We start from the raw sequence: 26,982 nt of genomic DNA on the forward strand, positions 1-26,982 counted from the left end.
GAGCCAGTCACACCAGCTGGGTATTTGTTAAAAGCCTAGTAAGCAGCGCATTGTGGCATTGGGTTTCATAGCGTTCTTTTGATGTAGAGCCGTTTCTATGTCATCTGGTTGGGGCTAATGAAGAGAAAGCATGGGGATCAATGTCGCCGCTGCTGCTGCTGCTGCTGCTGCTGCTGTTGGCCAGCAGTGCAGCTTGTTCTGCCGACACCCTGACATTTCTCAGTGGTGCCAAGCCCAAACCCAAAGAGTCTATTTCAACGCTGAGAACTCCCAAAAGGAGTGAAGAAAAACTATTCAGCAGAGCCAAATGCACAATCGATTGGTTTCTGCACATCACAGAGAGAAAGGGGGGTGAGGAGGGGGACAGAGTACTCAGGGGCTGCTTGGTGGGCTTAACTGAAAAAAACATGATCACAATTGTGAAGTGAAAAAGACTGATTTCACACAGTAATATCTGTACGGGCAGGAGGGTCATTTCAGGAAAAAACTAAACAAAACACACTTGTACCTCAAATCTCTTCACCCACTTCCATCTCCTCTGCCTTAGCTTTTGTGCAGGCTATCAACAAATGTGTGATACTGCACTGTACAGGAAACAATGACAAATGAGCAGGACTTCAAATTACAACAAAAGCCTGTTCTCATGGCAGACAGTGTCACATGTTGAGATTGCATAATATTGCACCTTAAAAGACTGACTTCACATCTCCATATGCTTCCTTTGTTAAACAGAGGCTCTATGATGTTGTTGCAAGGTTGCAAGATCCCCAACCACAGCAATAAATTATGAATGACCTCAACTCAGCCTCGTTGGCCAGATTGAATAAGAACAGCGTATCGCCTCTTATCCTACCTATCTGGAGAAATAAAGTGTGTGAATTTAAGGGGTATGCTGTTTATTAAAAGGCCTCTTGCCACTTCGCTAACAGAGAGCCCAGTGGCTAACTTTAGCAGAGCTTTATCCAGTTTTCAGCATAGCACAGAAGCTTCACAGAGCCCCAGTTTCAAGCAATGGCTATCAACAGCGCCCTGTACAAACAAATGGGAAATGGCTGACATTTGTACTGTATGGTAAATTTAGCAACATTTTCACAGTCTTCATTTCATTAGTCCGACAATAGAGTGATATCATCAATTGCAGGAGTCTTAGGAGTTAAATAAAGTAATAATTTCAACAGTGTTAAGATACCTAAACTCAACATTGCCTGCAGATGTGTCACAAAAAAAAAAAAACTATGGAGAGAAGTAGGGTCTATGCCCTTCAGTCTGCTTGAATATCCTGTCAGTGTTACAAAATAAACTCAAGAAAACAAAAAGTCAAAAATATGACAACGTTTGTTTGAAAAAAAAAGGCCTAGTTCTCTCTCCGTTTGAGAAAAAAAACTGCAGGACCCTGGCTTCTTTTTTGAGAATTTATGGTATAAATGATTCCTTGACTAGAACACTGACTTGGCAGAAAAATCTAATAATCAACTGTGAACAATCATGAGTCACGTGGCCTCAAGCCTCACATTCTGCTATACAAGGATAAAAATTGCAGAGATGGTCTGTTTGTGTTCACAGCTAAACACACTGAAGTGGAATAAAAAAAAAAAAAAACTAAACGAATGATGGTACTGAGTGCAAAGTTCTGTGGAGTTTCGATGTGAAACAAAGGGGAGCGTGGCCCTTTTGCTCTCTGCTAAATGAAATACTTTAGAGCCTCAAGAGAGAAGACAGAGGGGGAAGCTAGATGAGCTATTATGTAAATAATCTGGGCATTTATCTGTGTGGATCGATTTCTCGACAGCACAGCAAAAATTTCCTCCAGAAACTCCCAGTGTGGTACCTGACGGCGAGCTCAGCCTCCCAGCAGGCCTGACAATTGGACCTCACATATCCCGGCTCGGCAGGCTGCATCGTGGGGCTGTTGGCCGAGCTCACACATACTCATGCTTCCTCTCACAGCTGATGGAAAGTTAATTAACTGCCTTTTGGAGGCAGCAGGCCTGTGATAGCTCGGCCACTGGCGCAGCCCTATTACCCAGCCTTTAACAGTGATGAATTAGCGCTCATTCCCGGCTGCCTGCCTCCCATCATTGGCGGCCTTAGCCCAGGGGAAGGAGCGCTGCAGTCTGCTTGATCCCTGTAAGTCCTACATCAGCTAGCTCGATCATACAGACAGGAGACCACAGTTTTAGTACATGGAGAGAAAATTTAATTAAATGAAGTGCCAATAATTAAGATAATACAAACAAACCCATTAGTGAAAGGAAAGGATGTTTGTTGCTTTCTCTTACTTTATTAGCACAAACAAAACAGCTTTTTTATATTCCAGTGAGGATGATGGAATATGGTGATTATGGAGCGGGAACAGAGCAATTATTTATCATCCAACTACATGCTAATGCTTTCTTGTAATGGAAAAAGAAAAAAGAATTCTAGCAATTTAAAAACAATTCTTGATGTGCCAGTATAGTAGCCCTCCATATGTGTCCGGTGAAACCTACAGTAAAGACACAACTTCAGTCAAGCTGGCGATCTCGATCAGAACTCAACCAAGCAAGCAACGAGGCCTTGACAGCTAGCCCGCCTTACTGTCACCTCAAAGTCTTTGGCCAGAACAGACCTGAATGCTACGATCTATCACACACTCATTATCTCCGTTGGCTGAGGGAGAAGAACCCTTTCATTACTGGAAAAACTATTTTGATTGAACAACATGAAACTTTTCATGCCTGTGGAAGAAGCAGGTTAAATGGATGAGGTGTGAGTGGCAAAGCTGTGCCGCTGGACTACCAGAGTCTTAGTAAACCGCAATATCTGAGACTGACCCTGTGGTTCACAATAACCGAACAACACACGTTGAGGGAAACTCTTAAAATTTACATTGCAGTAAAGTAAAATTTTTGCTTAAGTTTGCTTTAGTTTGCTTAAGAAAAATAAATAAATAAATAATATATATATATATATATATATATATATATATATATATATATATATATATATATATATATAAATATATATATACATATACATGTACATATATATATATATATGTATATATATACATATACATGTACATATATATATATATATATATATATATATATATTATCATATTATTAATTACTCACCAGCACTCAAAAAACTCAATATCCTCTGTAACCCTACTCACATCTCTCTATAAAAGCAAATAACCTCTGTCTGTCTGTGTGTGTGTGTGTGTGTGTGTGTTCCTCAAATATCTCTGCAGATCAGGATCAGACTGACCTGAGAGTTTCAACATGGCTGCTGCGTGGTTCAAGGGTGTGCTATTTCGCATTTGTTTGGACTGCAATGATACCGTTAATAAATTATTTCATAAATGCTTTACAAATTCCACGAGCATGTCCACCAGAGCCACTACAGTCACGTGCGCACCAGAGCCAATCACTGCACACCGTGGCCACGCGCGCACCAGAGCCAATCACTGCAGAGCAAACCGCGACCCCCCACCTTAAGAAACAAGCAGATTTATACCTGCAGCGGCGCGAGCTGGACCGGGATTTTGCCAGCGGTTCGGTCCGGTTCTGTTCTGTTCTGTGCATCTAAACTGACTGTTGTGGATTAATGAGATTAAACGAGTCCGGACCGAGTCTGTTCGGGTCTGAGGAGATCCGGAGACGCGCGGACAACAAAGTGGAATCGGATTCTGTGGATGTTCGATGTTCCGCTAGCTACACGGCCCACCTCCCGAAGCGACGGACCGGAAGCATTGGCACGTCCAAAACCGGACTTAGGGTAAATAATGTCCGCCACGCTTTTTCGCGAACATTGCCGTCACGTTTGCTTTGTGTCTGGTGCAGGAAGAAACGGTAAAAACGGGCTTTTGTCACGAAAGTGTCCAAGCAGCAAGTTTGGTTGTTGAGGAACAGGAAGTTGTGGGAGGGACCTAGGCGGATGATTGACAGGCAACGACGGTCTGTGTGTGTGAGAGTTGAGAGTTTGTGACATTTAGCATGTTTGGAGTGTGTAGTTAGTGTGTTATGTAGTGTTTGGTGTAGTGTGTTTAGTGAGTAGTGTTTTTTTTGTTTAATGAGTCAGAACAATGAGGAGAAGCTGAGAAATGTGGAGCAGGCAGTGCAGCTCCTCATTCAGCTGGAAGGAGCACAGGCAGACCTGAGCATTGCCTGCATTTAAATGTAAATAGTTACATATAACTTTGTAAATTTTTTAAATGTATGCACACATTTAGATAAACAACAATTTATATTTGCATTATAAGTGAAAAAAAAAATGGTTTGTTAAACATATTTGTGGTTTTCACAGTAAAAAAATCTAACTTTTTGTACTCGGATTTCATGTTTTTTTTGTGATTTTAGGTCCATTGTGTTAATACAGTATGTCAAAATAAAAAAAAGAACTGTACAGTCACACATGTGAGGTTGTGCTAAAAATAATGACACCAAGTAAATAGCTTTTAAGGTGAAATATAATGGCAAAATCAAAATTAGTCAAAAACAGCCAATCATACCCTGGAATATCGGATTTCACAACAAACCTAAATATCCCTGACGTCCCACCTTCAAACACAGCCTCATTTGGCCATCCATGAAAAAGCTCCTTAACCTCCCACATTTTTATAGGAATACACTATTCTTACGGGCACTGCACTAGTCTATATGATAAAGCCATAGTTGGTAAGAGTGAACAAAACAGCAAGAGCAAGCTTAATTATGGAGGTATCCGACTGAAAAAATCCCATCTCCTCCCTTCAGACCTCCCCTCCAGTGCTACTCCTCAAAGACACATAACTACATGCCGAACAACAGACTTCCCCATAGCTCTCACTTGCCTGCTGTAAGATGTGCTGCGGCCAGTTTGCTCTGTTCAACAAGCTCTCTCAGCTTTTTTAATCTAAAAATGCATAAATAAACAGTTCTGTTAAATGCCCCAATCATATTAACACAAGCCAAACAGCCTTCATGAATGTATAAAGTTCAAAAAGGTTTGAGCTGAACAGTTACTGTCCACTGCTATGACTGTGTACTAGTACTTAGCTGCTGAATGACTCGGTGGCTCAGTAGCTGTCTACTGTGAGTGCAGAGAATCGCTGTCATTGCCAGAGATGGATACTCAAGTTTGCAACTTGGACTAAAATCGCACTTGAGTCGCAACCTCAGTGACTTGAGACTCACTCCAAAAGACTTGAAACTCAACTTGGACTCAAGATTTGAGACAGTTTTTAATGATTTGTTTCATCAACAAACGAACGTCATTCCCTCATGCGTTTCGTTACGTGACGCATCCGTCGTGCACTGCACACGGCCACAACAACAACAACACTATGTCAGCGAGAACAACAACTGCTGCTGCTCTCCCGTTTGTCATAGGCTTTGCTAGTAGGAGCTACATACAAGGTGCAAACAAAAGAATCGCCAATGTGACATTTGCAGAATGAATATAAAGGATACTGGATCGACCACATCAAATCAATTTATCAGGCACATGAAAACACACCTGCATAGATCAGTCACTTGGTAATGTGAGAGTTAACCTCAGCGCCTATGGACGGTTAGCAAACATGTTCAGCTCAGCAGCGGCTATGTTAACATTAGCTTGCTACTAGCTTTATAGCTAGGGGAGGTTCACTTGATTAGATTAGCGTTCGCTGAGTGTTTGCTTGCTGCCACACTAGTTTTCATAGAGTGCTGCTTTGCCATGACTATAAAAATGGTCAGTAACAAGACTATAGTAATCATTAACATCAGCTACAGGCAGCTTACAGGTTTATTGTTGACCATAAATGTTACCTACAGGCTTTTTAGGTTACCATTACACTGGGTTTGTGTTGTGTTTGGGATGTGTTCATTTACAGTAGATTATAAACTTTCATTAGCTAAAGACCCAGGCTAATTAATACAGTTTACTTTTGAAAAATAGGTAACAGTTATTATTTAAATTACTACATATTAATTAATTATGTTATAAAATAATGTAATTCATTCAATGATAATCATTATTTATTCTAAGCTAATCAGATGGCATGCTGGAGATGACAGAATGCTCATAAGCATAAGAGACTTGAGACTTGACTTGGACTTTAAGCATCTCTGGTCATCACTAACCATAATCATATCTAACTACCTCATGTCTTAGCAAAGGGATTCTCTACAAATACACCCAAAATAATAATACTCTAAAATAACTGACCAACTTATTGTCCAACACTGTTAGACTCTCCTTGCCCAGTAAATAGCTGCATCCTACAAGCTCCACATCTCAGATCACCTGAGTCATTTTATCTCTGGAAAGTAACTCCACATCCACAGAAAATACTGAGTATACCTCCCCAAGACTGGTGAACTAACTTTGACATGTACCATCAGTGGAGCTGTTCGCTTATAGTTTTCACATTGCTCAGACTGAGTGTTATAACTCAAATCCAATAAACATGATAGGGAGTAATGAGAACATGACAGTGTTAAACAAAGCGCACGTGATGCAATTTAGCAGTGCTTAAGATTTGTTCAATAAATGCCATCCATTCAGGTGAAAGAAAATGCTTATGCCTGCTTGTGTTCAGATGAATGCAACTGGGGCAGAGTATTCACGGAAATCTATAAATATTCCCCCAGCTCAAATGACAGGCATTGTGGTTATTTATAAATCCCATCCTGCTGAATGAGCTGAATACTGCGTCACAATCCCAAACAATCTCACAGATGCAAGGAACGATCCAAAACCTCTTTCCAGCTCCAGCACCATGGAGAAAATTGAGCGTGATTTTAATTACAAACAAAACAATAGCTGCCTCCAAGACAAAGTGGAGACCGTGGCTTCATAATCAATGGCTGTGGGTGTGAAGACAACTAAATCCCAAGTCACACTCTGTTATTGCATCTCAGAGCAGGCCGGTAATGACACGTTTTTTTTTTAATGCAACTGTTGGTGCAATGGAGATAGAGAGTGTACAGAATGCACACATAAGCCACTGACAAGTTTAATGATGTATGGCTACGATTTGGGAGGGGATGAATACATCAGTGAGCCAGTTAACATCAAAGTGAGCCTAGATGAAATGCAGGCAGTCAACTGAGAGGCATGAGGTTAACTTTGCCCCTACACAGCCTGCATGTTGATGTCACTTGCATACGCACATACGCACACACAAAAACAGCGCAGCCATTTGTCAAGGGTATCGTGGGTTGAGTAAACCAGTCACTCACTATGCATCTCAGCACAAAATAATACCAATGTGAGCCAGGGGCAAATTAATATTTTGTCGCATCAGGCAGTCCGTGGACTGAATAAAGCAACTTTGGACAGACAGGCGGATTTTTGTCTTGAAAACAGACACATAGAAAGGCCATGAAAGGCAGGGTGAAAAACTGCTGATTATCTCATAGTTTATCCAGAAACTGACAGGGCACTTCTTTCTGTTTTTCACCTTGTCTTTTTAAAGGTTTAGCCTGTGCGTAATTCAAATCACTTACTCCCCATGGGACATATTCTGAAACAGATACAAAGTCATATAAAACTAAATTTCAGAAAGAATAATCACAAGGTTACCTTTCCAACATTGTGCATGTTTGAGACATGTCTGGGACACAGGTTAAAAATGATCATGTAATGTATCACTGACCACAGAGACTGGAAAACAATAAGCACTCTTTGACTTCTCAACACTTTTTGCAGCAAGCTGAAGAACAACAATAGAATGAACAGATTTCACCACAGTGGTACTAATTATAAAAGGCCGACATCTGCATTAGAGGCTGGTGATCTGACCACCTGGGGCAACACCACAGTGGTGTTAATATGCAGAGCTTACTTCACGAGTTAGCAAAAAGAGACAAAGGAACAAATTAGCATCTTATCTCTCCCAAGCCAACAACACTACTGAGACCCAGAGACACAGATGTTGGTGGGAGGGCCACGGTCAGATACATGAGGTTAACAAGAACACATGGCCGAAGAGAATGTCCAACAAAGAGCTTTGCAAGCTGAGGGATCTAGATCTAGCTCAGGGCTTTAACTTTACAGGAGTATTAAAAGTACAGGTTTTCGCAGCTCTACTCCGTTCTGAGGAAATATTTTACTAGGTTGCATTCGGGGAACCTGAATTGGGTTGGGCTGATAGAGTAACTAACCTCATGTCTTTCTGGATTGAGTCTGAATGTGCTTGGGTGCCCATATGACACAATTGTTAATTCAGTTCTTAAATTGTAAAATTAGTTCTCTTAAAAAGGTAACAAAAAGAAGTGATGAGAGCACCATTAAAGTACCAGATTGTTAAGCAGTATCAATAAGACTAGTAGTACCGTTAAAAAGCTTAACAATCCCTACCCATCCCTGACCACTGCATGACCAAGTGTCTGTGGGCAAGATGCTGAACCCCAAATTTCTCCCAAAGGCATAACCATCTGTGTGTGAGTGTGCATGAAAGTTGTCAACTTGCATGGTAGCCTTTGCCACCAGTGTATAGCCCCTTTTACATAGAAAATATGCCACATTTGCAGCCAGGTAAAGGCTGCAATCTCCTGCCTTGTCAATGTGAAAGGGAGGTGTAATATTCCTTCTTTTCAAAAAAGCCACCACTGGGGTAGCCGGTAGCGAATGCAACTCACATCAGGATTAGCTTGTTCCCCTCGCCGCTGTCATGGCAGTGGAGAAGTATCGATTTCCGAATGTTACGTAACATGCAGGTGAATTAAGGTGGAGCGCTCCTAAAGCTTAGTTCCATATAAATGCGCAGATAATTCATTGTTTTGTCGTTAGCAAAAAACAATATTGACAGTGAAGTTGAAAAAGGAGCCTCATATAAGAAACAATATTAAAATCAAAAGCCGGAAAAGTCATGTGAGATATCGCGTGGATAGTTGTTGCCGGAAGACAGTAGTGGTCCACCTTAACTGTCCTTCAGGTTACGTCGCATTCTAAGATTGATACTTCTTGGCTGCCATGACAACGGCTAGCAGAACAAGCTAATCCTGATGTGAGTTGTTAGAAAAATTTTCTTTTTAGTAAACTCTGTGTACACAAACAATGTTCTCAATGCTCGTGTTCATGTGTAGAGACCCTGGTGATACTACGAGCAAAGTTTTATGTTGTGTCGAGCCTTCTTAGTGTTTTAAAAATAGCGATTTTGATGCTAGCGTAAAACTGCCCCAAGCTCTCTCATTGAAATACGGTAAATCTTAAAAGTGCCTCTTTCGTCGCAATTATGCTTTTACACGAAGGTTTGACTCATATACATTCACAAAATAAGCCTAGGTTGCATTTTGGCGAGAGTTTCACTTTAATGTTCGTCGTTCAAAGGTCATTGTCCAGTCAGCACTTAAAAGAAACATTTGCAAAAGGAACTTTGGAATAACTCTACCGTGTACACGCTTGAATTGTCCAGGAGCTGCATTACTTTCACAGTCTAGTTCCACCTTTTTCATCTTCTCAACATCACGCTACTAATTAACATTTAGAAAATCGATTTTGACATTCGAGAATAGATTCTGAATTTCGGGAGACAAGAATCACAATTCTTATGTGAATTGATTTATTTCTCCGACCCCTACATCCACACCAACACTGCCAATGTAGCCCAAATTGGAAGTGATCTGGACAACTCTGGATAGAGAGCATAACTACAAAGACAACCACACATACATCAGGCATTTGAAGGCTCTCAAAGCCTGCAGTTACCCTTACTGAACCTTCATTAAAAAAGCAAAAGCAGCCAAAACACCAGATCAAAAGGAAAAGCAGATCACACTGAAAAACGATCATATTGTCTTCCCACACGAGGGTAGAATTTATTTGCAGTTACTAAGGGCTTTTTCCAGAATCAAAATGACGGTGTTTTTCAAGGCTGGCAATATGTTGAGCCTGAGCCGAGTTTATCTGAGGGACCACTCTGGCAAACATTACTGAGGCGGAGTACAACTGTACATTAATGAGTCAAAACATCACATGCACAACTGTTCTAATGCGTTACATTCATTCACAAAACATCAAACATGTACATATTCAAATATTCTAGTTAAAGAACATTTTCCCTATAATGACAATTCTGACAAAGTTATGGAAACTATAGCATTACTTTGGAAGCAACACTTGACAAAACAGTCTCACCACAAGGTTGCTGTTCAGGAGATTGTGACCATATCACTAACGTTAAAATGCTCTTTAGTGTTCAGTCCATCCTGCAGTGAGGAATAGACAGAATAGTGCAGGATATGGGAAAAATGGGAAAATATAGTCAAACTAGTGTGCCATTACTCTACATTGTATATCATATGACCTTAATGGGATCGGTGGCGTTTGCTCAGTTGACACAGAAGTGTGTACATTTAATTTGAATTATTTTTGAAAACTAAGGACCTCTTCGTGTAGGCTTAAAGATGAATATATTTTATTTTTGACTTTTGAAACAGTAGTCGTCCTTCTATAGTAAAATAAGTATGAAAGTAAGTAAAGTATCTGGCCATGACCTACACATGTGCATGAAGTAGCCAAGAATTGTATTTTGCAAATGAGACTACAGAAGTTGTCGGTGACATTAAACATCATCATGCCAAACGCAGAGACTCATCTATTAACTAGTCTGTCTGTACAAGCCGACTCAATTTACAAACTATTCTTACTTATAGCAATTTATGTAAATGTCAATTGATGTAAATCACAAACTTGTGATTGCCAGAGAGCTTATTTTCGATGATAATCCAAAAATCCTATTTCAAAAATCCTATCAGCTTTTTGTAGAGGGAGCCAGGGCAATGCTAACTTCCAGGTCCACCAAACTCCCTCCCTCTTGTTGTCCAGCAGGTGACCAGGCCCATGAAAATCTCTGTCAGTGTAACTGGCACATTATTATTTCTCATCTGTAGTTTCAGTGGCTGCCTGGTGGTAATGGCTTAACACTGTGTTTTCTAGCAGCTAGTTCATAAAAACAAGCTCATACAACAGATTGTGAGCCACTTGTCATGTTGGCTGTCGTAGCTGCAGTGTTTCAGGTGAATCAGTGAATCAGGTGAAGCAAAGAAGCTAGGTGGTGGGGGAGTGGCAGGGCAGTCCGGCGGCAGACCGCCATGCAGACAGCTCGCCGGAATAACATTACCAGACATACCAGAATAACACAATATACTGTGTAAGTTAACAGTTTAAGTCAACTTTAACACAAACAAAAAAGCCAACTAATCAAAGGCATAGTCTGGGGTGGGTCTTAAAAGAACCCAGGTGGGAGTCATAAAAATGGGTGTTTAGGAGAGATTTTAGAATGCACAGTCCCACAATGCTACTGCAACATTTCATAACTAAGTGAACTAAGCAATGTAATAATGTTCAGTGAAGAGCAGGAGCACCATGAATCTACATATTCAAGAGCATATAAGTCCTAAAGAAAGGAGTATACGATTCCCTCGCTGTTAACTTTTTTTGCCGCTGACACCTCTAATCTAATTTAAAACAAATATAAGAGCCAGATGATCCGTCTCTGAAGCTGCATCAGTGAGCAGCAGCAGATTGCTTCACAGTGCGATTTTACCTGCAGCAGTGTGTCACTTCCTCCATGCCTCTCAGGGGTTTAACATAATTGCATTTGTTATCCAATCTACACACCTACCTCCTATTGTAAGTTCCAGCCTGACCCAAACGTCATTCAACACAGCTCTCTGGGCAATTGTAATTGATGTGCACTTGTTCTTCATGTTCTTTAGCAAATACTTCCTAATAGAGCGGGACAGCTCAAGACCTCACTGTAATCACAAGTGTTTAGCACTCATTCTTTATACTCTCTTCATCTCCACAGCTAATTACAATCAATAAACATGGAGAACAAACAAGGCTCATTAGGGCTTTCACTATCTTCTTCCTCCCTGGGCAAAAGCCTATAGGGTGTGAGACAAACCTGCCTTTAGAATTGCACTCAAGCTCTGTGCTGGATACTCAACAGATATAGCGAGCGCAGCATCAAGAATAAAAATCCTTTGAAATTGCCATGAAGCTTTTGAAGCCTATGTCCCACTGCTCGATGCTCTCAGGGTTTTCATCTCTCCCATCTCTCCTCATTTGCAGAGGAGCTCTCAGGGCCTCGCTGAGCAGCTGTAATGAACTCCAAGGAAAAGCATCCACGAGAGCAGGACTGTATGGACAGCCAGGGCATTACTGTACTGTATGTGCCGCAAGATGCTTTATGCAAACAAGCCGCTCGCAGTAATCTACAAAGTTGCAATGCAGTGAGGCTTGTCACTCAGTTTCGAGGATGTCGATTAACTCTTTCGCTCGTGAACCATTCAGAAAGACAGAAGGAATTTGGAGGTATGAGATGTGTCATCACAGGGATCTGCCAGCTCTACCCCATAAAGTAGTCCGTTCCCCTACTGCGCTTCTATTTCATGTCTGTGGTTGAGATGGGTGTTGTTCATTTTCTATCTGAGTGGATTTGGAGACTGAGGAGGCCACCCACCAGCTTGTGCACAGCAGGTGGTGGAAGTCTTCGTGATGAAAAGGAAACGACTGACAAACACAGAAACACTTAACAGCAGCATGAGGCATGGCAGGGTCAGAAATTAGATGTTGTGTCAGGCTGACAAGCAGAGTGATGTATCTGTAAAGTAGCACCAGGACAGAGAGGTAATGAGATAGACTGTCAGGACATGGGCGTATAGAGTTGTGATCTGATGAAGAACAGTGACTTCATTAAAAACCCTTCGATTTACCCAAAAGATGCAGACTTCCATTTGCGACAGGGGTAACCTCTTCTACACGGAGGGGCAATAAGGTTTAGTGGAATCTCTGAGACTTCGACGGGCAATGAGGCATGTCGCCTGCAACATAAAAAGAGAGAGGCACATTGAAGCAGTTCATAATGCACATTTCAACAGGTTCAAGAAGATGAAGTAGTATATTTTTATTCAAAATCAGACAGCAGGTAACGCATGGACAATGGCATGTTTCTCATAGCATGTATGGTGCTGTACTGGGTCTGTTAGCACGCTGATACCCACTGAGCTGAAAGTTGTATTTGGCAGAAAGAGAGATTACTTCTGTCCACTGCCCGCAGCATTTTAGTGCCTTCAAATCAGGGCTAGGAACTCTCACATATGCATTATCACAACAGGCTGAGTCAGCACACGGTACACTCATTGCCAGGTAGCAGAGAGAGAAGGTGGAGGAGGAGGAGGGAGAGGAGGGAGAGGGGGACTGGAGAATAGACATGATCAGAATATGCCAGGCTGAGTGTAATGTGAGATGACAACAAAGGCTGTGAGGAACAGATATGAACAGGAAGGAAGGAAGGAAGCACAAGACAAGAGGAAGCAGATTAGAGTTACTTTCTGTTATCTAATGTGTTAGCATAATGACCTTCCTGGTTCAAATCTCTTCGGTTCCAGTACAGGAATTGCTAACAATACATGTAGTCATTTTAACAGATAATTAAAAGTGTTGCACATGGACACAGAAACAATATTAGAACATTTTAGAACACATTTGGATGAATATGTTTGGAAGTGATGATCTCTAACACTTTGCTATATGCCCTTTGTAAAGCCTGTGTCACAAGTCAATTCATACCTAAACACAGATCTGCCCTAGCCCTTACCGAGGGATGTGACAAAGAGCTCCAAGTTTTGACCTGTTGTGGCTGATGGGTATATAATCTCCAATAGTGAGATGAAGAGATGGATATCGATCTCATGTCTTTATGTAAAGTACAGAGCTGGAATTAGGAATTAGGAGAAGCTTAGGCTATCTTAGAACACAAACTGGAAGCAGGGGGCTGCTGCTCTGTCCTATGGTAACTTTACACCTCTAAAGCTAAGTTATTAACGTTCACTTCAAGTGTTTAATAAAGTCCAATGCAAAGATAAATGTGTAAAATTGACAATTTGATTTGGGACGAACGCTATAACAAGTTCAACTATTCCATTAGCAGTGAGCCAGTCCAGACAAACCTTATCTGGACAAATAGAACACAAGTCACCAAGAGCAGTAGGGAGGGAGGGGCAGGACATGGGAAACAGGGTGAATGGAAAAACGGTCATAAATAAGCCACCTATACATCACTTCATGGTGCCTAATGCTGCTGCTGGGTGAGTAATGGAAGAAGCAGCCGCTTGTCATTGAAGCATCCCCTGGTGAGGAGTGAAATGCGACTGGTTCACTAGATAATGTGCTGCCTCTTGATGACTTTGGCCTGTTGTCTGCTGCTGACTGGCACAGTCAGCTGACAGTACTGAGGCCAGTTCCACTGCACGCTCACAACACTTCACAACCTTCAGCAAATATACTGCCTGGGAGTTACCTGACATAGGTTTTAGACTTTACCAAGTTTCCTATTTTCACTGTGACCTTTCCTAGGAAAAAAGAAGTCCTTGCAAAGTCATTCTCCTCAAAAAAATGTGTTCTTTTCTAATAGCGAAAAACAACAGCGCCTGTGTGTGATGGACATACATGCATCAAAGCAACCGCACAGAGAAACAGAACATTTTCTTCTACCATCAGAGGAGCTCTCCAAGCAGCGGTGCTTCTGCAGAACTGAAATCCAGATCCTCATATCCATCCTGAGCTTTACTGCTTAACATCTGGGAATTAAGAAGCATTTAAGTTGGCCTTGATGAACTCATAAACTTTCAAGGTGGACAGGTGAGGGAACATTAACCTCAAGTGGGTTCGTAAAAGGTGATATAAAAATGAGCATTAAAGAGATCACTGTGATCAACTGGAGAATAGAACAAGACTGGATTGTATCTGAGGAATAACAACAATGGTTGAGCCTTGAAAGGATGATGACTTTAGAGAGCAATAAAGTTGGTTTAGTGTAATCACACAGTCTTGCCAAAAAGCACAGATAGGCCTCCCAAAAGGCACCAGTTATTTTAACTTTTTGTGTTTTTATGAGGATGGCACAGGTCAGCAGCAGAATTACGTTTTGGAAACTACCATGCCATATTTTCTAATTGAGGTGGAAGATTTCCCAGTTTGGCGGACTGTTTACCATTTGTGTAGTACTTATAATAATATTTTAAAATTTCTTAAATTAATTAATTGTATTTTGTCTTGACTATGTTGACAGGATCAGCTGTGTCTTAAGTTCAACCAAGACTACCTGAGAATTTCTGTTTCCAAATGTGGCCCTGTTTCATGAGCAAACACTTTGAACTTACTAACAGGATTGAACACTCCAATAAACAGTAGTAACCACACTTATCTGCAATATGAGTGCAGCGGAAGTAGCTTAAAAGAAAAGATGTCTCTTGCAGATTAACTGTATAACTTATCTTAAGTTATCATCTCTTGTGACCCACTATACGATTGTAACACTGTCAGTAACTACGAAGACCCTGCCCTCCGCCTGTTTAAAACAATGGTGCTGTACAAGGTTGAAGCGACCAGGTTACATCCCTTTGCCCGTCTCCCGTCTCTATGCTCGGTCTGTCATGGATGAATAAAGAGCTGCAGGTCGATGTGCTGTTTGACCGAGGGCTGGGTTGAGCTACACACATACAGCAGGGAGGCAACCAGCAGATAGGAGGAAGTGTGCACTTCTAATGTCTACCGGGGAAGCCTCCTCCACGCTGCTATCCTCCCTCTCCTCTTCAGATGCTCTCTGTCCCCTCACCTCCTGACTGGCACGATCACCAAATCCTCCTCGCCACTCTGGCTGAACTTGGCATTGCTTACTCTGCTCTTTACCTGGTTCACATCATACCTGACAAATCGCACCTTACAGTCATATAGAGTGGATCCTTGCCCAAACCCTGCTTTCTGGAAACTGATGTCCCTCAAGGATGAGTATAAGGACCGCTTCTGTTTTCACTATACAGATACAGATACAGATCACTAGGCTGCAATCACATCACATGGATTCTCTTACCATTGCTATGCAGATGACACCCAACTGTTCCTCTCTTTTCCTCATCCTCCTCCAACACCCACGTTGCTACTTGCATCTCGGAATGTTTGGCAGACATCTCCACTTGCACAGCTGTGCATCACCTCGAACTCAAACTTAGTAAAACTGAACTCGTCTTCCTCCCAGGGAAAAGACTGATCAGTCACTGTCGAGGATGTCACGGTATCGCTTTTGTTGACGGTGAGGAACCTGGGCGTAATCCTCAATAACGGACTGTCCTGCGCCCCTAACATCACTGCTGTGGCCCGATCCTGCAGATTTGCTCTCTACAACATCCGCAGGATCCATTCTTTCCTCATAAAGGCTGCCGTGCAACTCCTGGTTCAAGCACTGGTCATCTCCCGTCTGTACTACTGCAACTCCCTCTTGGCTGGACTTTTCCTCTGCGACTAAACCGTTACAGCGTATCCAGAATGATGCAGCATGCCTCGTTTTCAATCAACCCAAATTCTCCCGTCTACCTCCAAACACTGGTCAGACCACACGCACCAACGCAAGTACTTCACTCTACAACATCAGCTAGCCGGCTGGTACCGCCGTCTCTGAGAGCAACCAAAGCTTGCTTAACGAAGTCTGTTTTGGCACCTCATTACGGAACGAACTCCCGACCAATGTCAAGACAGCGTAATCACTCTCCATCTTCCGCAAAAAGACTCAAGACTCATTTCTTCAGTCTTAATCTCGAACAAACATAGCATGACTCCCTCCCAACCCCCCCACCCCTTACAAAACAATAAAGAAAAAAAAAATTTATATGCACTTGTATGTTCTGATCGTTTAATCACTTTAATCATAGCACTTATTCACTTAAGGTATCCTTGATAAATAGCAGCTACGATCCTCAGAGCTTGAAAATTGTTCCTATTTTTTCTTTTTGACTCTATCGACGGTGAAATGTCATGGTTTCTTTCATGTGACAAATGTACTTATTGTAAGTCGCTTTGGAAAGAAAGCTTCCGCTAAATGACCCAACTGAAATGTAATGTAAGTGTAGATGAGGTGTGGACATCTTTACTTGTGCTTTAGAATGTAAACACTGTGAGACAAAACAACTATTTTATTTTATTTCAGATTCACAGCTCTCTTGCTCTCTATGTAAAGTTATGAACATTAATTCACATCACTAACACAACAGACAAAAAAAAACAATAATGTGTCTGTCTCTCAGTACTTCCTAAGTTTCATGCCATGTCTTCAGCACTCTTCAGCCTATTTGTTCCCACTAAATATATACATTAAATCGTTAAATCATTATTAACTGGCTCCGTTGTTCGCTAAGACAGCAGTGCACTGTAGTACTGGGCACAACAATGGAGATATGTGGCACAGAGGAATACGATGTGTCAGGCTTTGGATACATATAAAGGCAGTAAACAAATATCAAGTGAACAGTGCTGTGGCTGCAGTGGGTTAAGGATAATAATAAAAAGGCATACTAAGTGCATTTCAGGGTGTCCAGGAACAATATAGTGGACACATAAACAAGTATTTAGTCTTCTTAAATCTCAGTGGGTGGAGGAGCAAAGCTGTTTCTCCACCAAACAAAACACGAAAATCAATTTAATTTCTGTATCCCTGGTTTATTACTGATTCTCAGAAAGAGTTAGAAATGAATTAATATCGTAACTTGCACATTTGACCTACATTATTTTTCACAATCATTTTTTTATAGTAGTTTTAAGGCTGTTTTAGAGTGGCATGAAATGAAACATCATGAAACTCCTGAAATGAACTCACAGTGTCGTTACCACAACAGCTAAACTACAATTAACTGCTCAGCCTAATTGCAACACATTTAAATTACAGCCACTTTTACATCACTGCAGTAATCAGAGACCATCAAGAGACCCAGCAAGTGTAAAATGCCGGAACAGATGCAAACAGCAAGAAGAATGAATTTGCTGTTAGCAGGATCATTTATAACTCTCAGGAATACAGAAAGCCTTTCCAATTTTGATCAGTAATATCTTCATGTCAAATTTAGTTTGTCAGTATTCAACTATATACAGTTTCTATATATCAAAATGTTTGCTAGTGAATAACACTTTTTTTTTGTAATCATTTGAAGCGTCATTTCAACTTATAAATAAACAAATCTAACAACAAATCAAGTTGCCCCCAAAAACATCAACTGTAAACCCCTGAACATTATTGCAATGTGATGCGGCTTGTGAGAAGATCCTGCATAAAATGTAAATCAAACAGCAGCGAGCCATATGGATAAACGTGCCCCAAGGACAAATGGGTTGTGCTTTTGAGTGACCCAGAGCTGCCAGTAATAATCTCTCATCCACGGAGGTTAAGTGCTGGATGGAGATTTCCCACTGCCTGCCATATGAGTTTCCTGTTATCACTCGAGTGCAGGTTCTCTGCTTACATAATTCCTGTCTCTAAACACTCTGGTTCCCAAAACTTAAACTGTCACAGGGCTGGCAAATTTGTTTCAAGGACTAATTGAGCTTAATAATGGTGCTTTGGCTGGAAAACACGCACAGAGTCATAGTCAGCCCAGACACACTATGTCAGCTGTGGTTTTAGGGAATGCCCACTGTTACAGTGAGCCTATGTTTAGCTCTTTTTAGTAAAGCAAAACTACTGTTTCTATAAAGTAGGCCTGTATTCACCTAGAAGTTTATGCTGTAAATAAACAAGTTGTTTGTTCATCTATATTCTATTTTTTATTTTTTAAATATTGAACAGTTTGGGCTTTGATAAAATCCTGTCAGGATCCTTGTAGAATTAAATAGCTTTTCCTGGCATTCCTTGCTTCCGTGACTTTTTGTTGTCTCCCATCAGTTACAGACAGGGTATAGCACATACACCGATCTGCCACAACATTTACATTATTGCATAGGTTTCCCTTGTATTGCCATAACAGCTCCGACACATGAGGCAGAGACAAAAGACTCTTGGGGTTGTCTTGTGGTGTTTGGCACCAGGACATCCACAATGGATCCTTTGGATCTTGTGGGTTGGAGGGTCAGGCCTCCATGAATCACACTGGTTCCTGCACATCCCCACAGATGTTTGTCAGAATGGAATCTGGGGAAATTGGGAATCGGATCAACAAATTGGGCTCTTTGACATGTTCCTTGGGTCATTCCTGAGCAGCTCTTGTGATGTGACCCTGGGGACCCATGGTTTCGCAGGAGAACATTACATTGGAACAAGACGATCAATGTTAATTGCTTCACCTGTCAGTGGTTTTAATGTTGTGGCCAAACGGAGTATCATAAAGTTTTTAGATCAATACTTTGCATTGTTATACAATGTGATAATAACCCTGGAATATATAAGTAGTTAGTGTAGTATATATAGCCTTATATATCACAATTACACTAGACAAATTTTGAAAAACATCTGTGCTGTCTGACACTGTCCTGTCATGTATCAGTACATGGTCAGGTTTCAGTGGGGTTCTCTTAATCTGTATAGTATATTATGGTCAGTTCATCTGGAAACACAGTCCTGCGCTGCTGCACTGCAGTCAGTCCAGCACCATCCATCAGGGCTCGATGCAAACCAGAAGCAGCTTCCAGACGAGGAAGAGATAAACAAAAACACAGGGAGTGTCTGAGCCTCGTTACAACACACAGCACTAAGCTATTGAGTGTGAAAACGTTTTTTTCTGTTGACACAAATCCCAGGGACAAAACACCCCCACCTCTTTACTTCATCCTGATGAATGAGTAGTGTGTACTTCCGCCAGTTATGTAACACAGATTCTGCTGTGTACTGTGCTTCTGAAAAAGCAGGTTTAAGCGGTTTTGCTTTATATAATGTGGAAATCCAAATCTTCCTCTTTTGCTGGATAGGCTGTATCATGTCTCTGAGTCCATAAGCGTGCTTGCTCATGGTATTATCCCACAAAGCGAGGTACATAATTGTCTAATGTTGGTGATCCTGAGCTAACCTTTTCCACAAGTATATGAATTTGTTAGTTTCTCCTATAGCAGGAAATAACAAGGAGCAATAACAGTCCTCGCTCTTGAACAAACAGTCTTTGAGATAAATTTCAGAACTAGGGTTGGTAAGATTGGAGAAAACAGCAAGAGCAGGCAGTATCTGAACACCACCTCCCTTCAGCACTCCTTCCAGAGCCAGTCCTCAAAAACACAAACACTCACTGGCAGACTACACTGACTGACCAGTGGCTCTAGCTGGACAGCTTGGCGTGTAAGCCGCTAGTTTACTAGGTTCAACAAACTCTCTTAGCTTTTCAGTCCAGGAAAATCATAAATAAGCAATTAGTTAAATGGCACAATCATACAACACAAGCAAAATAGCTGTCCTGAATACCTCAGTCTGAAAAGGCTCCCAAGCACGACAGTTAACCCTTACCACTGTGGGCTTGTGCTTTGTGTGACCTGGGTTAGCTTAACTTGGCTCAGGGGCTGTGTGCTTTGTGCCAATGTCAGCTGCTGAAGGAGGTTGTTGCTGCTGTTGCAGCTCTGTTCTTTGGACAGGATGTTGTGTGTGCTAGCTATATTAAACAACCTCATGTCTCCCTTACATGTTAGAAAACACATGACATTACCATAATGAATGTAAACCATGAACATGGTTATTGTTAGTACTCACTACTGTCAAGCTAGCATGTTTAGTATTGGGAAATTTTGGCTGCACTTTATCTACCATTGATGTGCCACTAGTTTACCAATAGCTTTAACAATACTTCTGTATCCTCATGGAAGACTCCACACAGTCCGAATGAAAGAGTTAGATTGGGTTATTAGAGGCCACAGCCACAGATGCAAGCCCTTTTTAGATAGTCTTTCTAAAACGGATGCGTAATATTCCTCCTTTTCCAAAAGTCGTCACCGGGGTAGGCGTAAACATGTGACGTGACGTGAAGCACAAAGTTGAGCTGTGAACAGTAAAAACGAATGTGTCTTCAAAATAAGAGCTTTACATTGCACCCCATTGGAGTTTAGAACTGGGTTCTTAGCAGGGGGCTTTTAATTTGAAAGTAGCGACCGTCCCTACCTTGCCGCTACAACAACAAGTGGACACAACCAAAATGCTACAGAGACCGAGGAGACGCTAGCATCTCCTGGATCTCAGCGGCTGTCCAGTTGCTCATCTTAATGTCCCCGGATGAAGTGATGGACTGACTGCTGTGATCAGCTGTTTCTTGGTTTTAAAACTCCCTGGCTGTGGGTCGCACAACAGTGCAGGTCATTGACACCTCAGCTCATCTTACGCAGGGTAAGTGCTGCTAGGTTCATAGAGTTGTCGTATACTGAATATGACAAGATCAAACAATTATTTTCTCCAAAGAAAAACATGTAACAATGCTTTCCATGTGGTGATCTGAGAGAATTAAACATTGACGACAATATCATGTTGACAGAATCCAATTAACCTTTGTTGCTTCAGTATGAAGCCTTTGGAAATCGGCTTTGCTGTGGTGCTCCTCCATCTATCATTCTCTCCATTTTCATTTCTCTCATCAGCATCACATCAGTAAAGTCTACAGAGATATTGATAAGCCTCTAGAGCCCACTGCCCATCTCATTCCATGTAATGAGGCCTAAAAACAGGAGGCTACCTCAGGATTAATGATTACAGTTTATCATGCCTCTGTATTACAGGGGGAGGCTTTGTGTTCAACTGGGCCACCTCATTGCACTGTTCACTGCCGCCATCACAACTGCAGGCTTTGTGGTGATAGGCTGAACGAACCACTTCAGAGTGCGTTCATGCCCTATATCTCCTTATCCCCCAGGAACAGATCAAGGAATAGAAAAACAAACAGGCCTTGTAACACATAAGTATAATCAGGAACGTGGGCCTGTCTGGCTCTACAATTCCTGAAGGATAGGCTAACATGCTGGAGGGGAATGCTGAACAAAACAGTATGTGGCAAAGCCTCAAACGCTCATTCTACTTTCTTTCTTCAAGCATGTCTGCAGAGCTGCACCTTTTTGTTTCATGGACTGTTGAAGTACATGATAGCTAGGGGCAATACTCTTGCAACAAATGAAGAACTACACAAGGTCTCGCTTAAGTGAAATACCAAGTAAAGCCATTATCTCACCAAATGTGTCTGTTAACTGCTAATTTGCTTTTGGAGGAAGCATAAATATTGTATTGATTACATTCAACAATCGGCAATCTTTTTTTTTTTTTAAACCTAGAAGTGTGGCATCCTTTAGGCTTAATGAATGTAACTGATAGAGTAAGCTTAACGATCCCCCAAACATTATTTCCTTGACCATAACTACAGTATGTGCTTTCAGTTGCTTTCATAATCATAACATGAGCAAAGAAATGCTCAACTTTCAATGGATAGGAGTGGATGATACAAAATATTATACATGCTTCAGTTTGTGCAGTTGGAACAGTCTGCATTAGCAGTGAACAGTTTGCAGATCTGTTAAATATAAATGTTTCTTTGTTCTGTTACTTATGTTAATTGTCAATTTGTATTAAACAGGGATAAACAAAGTGATTTAAATAATCACTATGATAAAAACTGACAGCAGTACTGACGACATCCTCCATCATGCTAATTACTGAACTAAAAAACAGTTTATATACTGTATTTGTCTTCATGCATCACATGAATGTTAAAATCAACTCTATCTAAAAGCTTTCACAAAAAAAAAAAATCAATGTTTCTTTATTACTATGCAAATGTATGCAGCTCAGGAATCTAATAAGATCTTTGTCTTTATAGAGAGACTCTTTAAGTTTCAATTATGTATTGACTTTGTCACCCTGATTAACACTGCACTGAAACAGAGCAGAGTTAAATGCATTTTATTCTTCATTAGCCTTGAGACGTTTTCTCAGTTGGATGTGTCGGTGCATACCATGTGAAGGCACACAGCCACTCACCACCACAGCCCAGTTAACCTTGGCATTCTCCCTCTCCCAGAATGCCATGTCAGCATACAAAACACTGCATTTCTCCCAGCGCTGAAACATTACAGCTGGAGCAGTTTCAAATTGGATGATCAGCCTGGTTCATATCTAACCCATGGGACAAGGAGACAGCAGGAGGCCAGTAGCGGAAGGACGGGTTAAGGGTGAACCTGCTGACAGCCCTGCTCGCCTGCTAAATGACACACATGGAACAACAGAGGGTCCTGAGGGGCTCAACACTGGAGCCAGGGGTGGAGAAAGCTGACATAAATGACTGAGAATGTTCTGCAGGCCCATGTGTACACAACTTCTTCACATGTATACTGTATATGCAAAAGCACACATTTATAAGTAAACACACAAACACACACAATGTGTGCCCTTGTCTAAGGTTAAACCAATGCATACATAAAATAAATACTTAAAATATATCATTTCTTCAAACGTGACTGTCACAGCTATACTATTTATTTACTTTGTTGTTTGACATTTTATCATACTGGATTTCTATGTGGGGGTTTACTTATCTTCACAAGATAAAGCTTCTATGGATACAACTGCAATATATTCCATTGGCATGAGGGTGAGTAGATAATGACATATTTTTTATTTGCAGGTGAGAACTGTTCCTTTTAATCACCTGATACATTATCAATGTGTCAAGCTGACAAAAAGCAACATTAGCAACATATACCTGGAGTCATGTTTCTAGACAATCAGTGAATGCGACTCCAACATTCACTCTCTATTCAAAAGGAAATATCAGAATTTGTATACTGTAAAACCAAAACAATGAGCTAAAAGAGGCTATAAGGCTCTGTAGAGCTGAGTGACCCTACTTGCTCCATCACGCTGCCTGGGTGAGTTGAATGTTACTGTCTGCTGCAAACAAAAGATGGAAATGCTTCTCCGACAGTGCGGTGAAGCAATTAAAGAGCAGCAAGTTGAGGCTACAAAGCAGACGAATGGTTCATAATTGTTGTCACTGAAAAACTCAAAGACAACTTTGAATATAAACCCATTCTTAAACCTGAGCATGTAAAAAAGTTGATGTTTTTAGAATACTGTACCATAGCCAGGTTTTATGAAGCAGAATATGTTTTGGCATACGTATGCAAACGGATGGAGGGGACAATTGTAGCTGTGTAGTGAAATTACAACGAACAGGTGTTGGAAAGAGGTTAGGTTAAAGGCAGTTAAAGTATTGACAAGATCATAATGCTACACTTACCAAAATCAATTTTTCCGGGAATTTAAGTTTGAGTTAATAATCCATTCGTTTTCAAAATGTCTTAAGTTGTATAGTTCTGAGGCTTAACAGACACAAAACCACTGCACAATGGTTCATAATAATATGAAAACCATAGATAACCATTCAAATCATATAACTTGATGCTTGCAAGGCAAATATCCTATTAACCTTGTATAAAAGCTTGCACATATTTGATCGGCAGCTCCTTACCAGAAGTCACCCTGTAAAATATGTAAGGGATAATGCCTGAGGATGTGTCCATTTTCAGGAATTCATCCATTCATCCAGTCCATTAATTTATGATAATGGAGGCACCTCAAAGGGCATTATCCTGCTTATACCATGGTCACTTGCCAAAAGAAAAAATGAAGACCACTGATTCACAACATGTAGTTTTTCCACAAACAATGACATGGTTTCCCTGGCAACACCTGAGGGTGTGAGCTGAAACAAACACCGCCATCCTATAAGGTTTATACGTAATAGAAACGTTCACTACTAGCAAATGGGATGAACCTTTGAAAAGACTTAACATGACATAATCTAGTCCCCTCAGCTCACAGAATCCTTTGACTCCTCCACCTGCTTATTTATCCCTGTGTTATTCACCCCATTTGTTTTCTCATGCAGCTGGTAGTCTGTCTTGGAGGCAGAGCCACCCGCAGTTGAAGCACCTGGTGGGCTCACCATAAAAGCTCTACCTCTCATGGCCGCGTCGCTCTCTTCTTTCCAATTCATGTCTTCCTCCAGCAACGCGTGTTTGTTTTCCAGCATCCAACATTCGCCGCACACTATAAATGTTACACTCATGCACTCACACCACTGAACTGACTAATAAAACATGTCATTGTATCCTTGAAAATGATGCGGTTTTATTCATAAATTGTTTATTTGTTAACCTTCAGCTGCATCTCCCTCATTTTTGTCACAGCTTTAGGGCTGGCTCGTGACACTCAGCTATTAGCCGGAAGGTCAACGTTACATGCTAGCAAGATTCAAAGTCAATAGCATCATGTAGGGTTGACAAAAAGCAAATATAATTCAACAATGTATTTAACGAGAAGACTGGCTTCAACAATGTATTTTCCGTCGCACTGCCTTTGGGCAGTCAGCTATATTTGTGAAAGCCACAACTCAGTGAAACACTCTGCCAGACAACATGAAGAACTGTAATTCAATCAGCAGCTTTAAAAATCTGCTGAAAGACCCTCAATTCTGTAACCACTGATCACTGGTTTCAGAGATAGCATTTTGTGTGCGTGTGTATTTTGTGCTTGCGGTGTACTGATCAGTGTTACTGTGCTATGTTTGCTATAGTTTATTTTTTTCAGTGATGTTCTATAACTATGTGACGTTTTAATTATGACCTGCCGAGGGACTGCAGGTGTAAATTAGCTCTATGCTAACTCTGGTGCAATGCATCAAATGGCAGCATTTAGGTTTAATATTGCACGGCCCCTTTACAAATGATGATGAATTACATTAGATTATAAATATCACGCTTCCATTACCTGATTGGTATCAGTTAGCCTGGTTCAAGCCTCATCACACCTCCCATATTATTCATACATTCAAATAGATCTGGACTTCTGTGCTCATTAATGGTGATTTACTCAGTTTAAAGTGGATATTTCCTGCCAGCAGAATACGTGTTGCTATTCAGATTCTCAATAAAAGAGCAGAGCCTTTTCTGTACAAATATTTGATTTACATTGTCCATTCCTTGTAATGGCTCTGACTGAAAATGTCAACTCACTCCCTAGCTGCTGGACCAGGAAAACATGATTGAATATGTTTATTGCTAATTTGCTGGCAGAGTCAAGAAACCTGGAAGAAAATGACCACTACCCACCTGCTGCTTGTTATTTGAATGCAGCATGTACATTTGTGCACCCTGCAGGGCCTTCATTGTGTCAGTCTGGTAAATTTTGTAATTTGCTAACTGCTGTGGTCAGTGGACAGAAAGTAATTTTGTGACTTACACGGAATTTCAACTTCCACCCTGGAGTCATCAGTACGCCGTCCTACAGTTCAATCAAAACACCACTACAATAAAAACAGCCTCAGTAAGCTCTCAGTAAGACATTGCTGACACGATCTCACACAGGGGTCAGCGGAGGAGACATGAAGTGGAACAGTGCAGCTAACAGTCGTCTTCCTGGAGCTGGGGGCGATTACCATAAGCTACCCCACACTGTGCCCCCGCCCTCCTCAATATCCTACACACTACTGTCCTACGCTAAAGTGGGGCTACTGTTTAGAGCTAAGGTAATTCCATTTCTGTGTGCACTGTGAAGCTGTGTCTGTTATTGCACTGAGGGCTGTAACACAGCTTCAATATCCTTGAAGTTTATCCCTGACCCGATAAAAATAGAGAGTTTATTCTGTCAACAATTCAATCCTGTAAGTCCTTCCCATTTCATAGGCAGATGAAATCTTCTTTCACTGTGGTTTTATGCTGCCTGCATCTTCACTGGATTATGCTTTATGCACGAGGCCTCAAGTCTCTGCTGGGAGAATGTAACATTTTGACCAATTATACAGTGACACAATTACACTAATCAGTTATTCTTCCAAGTTATTTATGGAGCTGCATATTCTATGGTGTTAGCTTTTGATATTCTATGATGTTTTATATCGGGTTTGGATTCTTGTTCAGACAAAAAAAGTTAGTTTAAAACTGCAAACAGCTCTTGAAACTTGATCTACATGTTTCCCTATTTCCTGTTTATATACTGAATTTGTGATCATAATTAATAGCACAGGCTTAACAGCAATTTTTCTATATTATTAGTTGCCACTTGTATTTAGACACTTCATTAGATTCTTTGGTTTTATGAGTTGGATTTAAAGTGACTTGCTATTTGAAATGTTAGCAAATATATTTTAGCCAAAAGGCAGTATATATGTGCCACAAAACTATTATAAATTAGTCATCAAATGAGTTTCTATAATTCTAGCCATTTAATATCTTCAAACATGTGATTTG

The 26,982-nt window shown here is 41.0% G+C and overlaps 1 protein-coding gene across 7 annotated transcripts in view; it reads right to left on the bottom strand.

The window, feature by feature from the left end:
- Positions 1 to 26,982, bottom strand: part of iqsec1b (IQ motif and Sec7 domain ArfGEF 1b) — a 233,083-nt gene that overhangs the window by 138,104 nt on the left and 67,997 nt on the right. For 5 of the 7 annotated variants that reach the window (XM_030420300.1, XM_030420302.1, XM_030420303.1 and 2 more), the window contains one exon: positions 12,675 to 12,782. The exons of the other annotated variants lie outside the window; for them this stretch is intronic. In XM_030420300.1, coding sequence (XP_030276160.1) covers positions 12,675 to 12,782 — 108 coding nt within the window. The remainder of the gene's footprint in view (positions 1 to 12,674; positions 12,783 to 26,982) is intronic. 7 annotated transcript variants of the gene reach the window in all.

This window comes from Sparus aurata, chromosome 6 (genome assembly GCF_900880675.1).
Source record: "Sparus aurata chromosome 6, fSpaAur1.1, whole genome shotgun sequence".
NCBI lineage: Eukaryota > Metazoa > Chordata > Actinopteri > Spariformes > Sparidae > Sparus > Sparus aurata.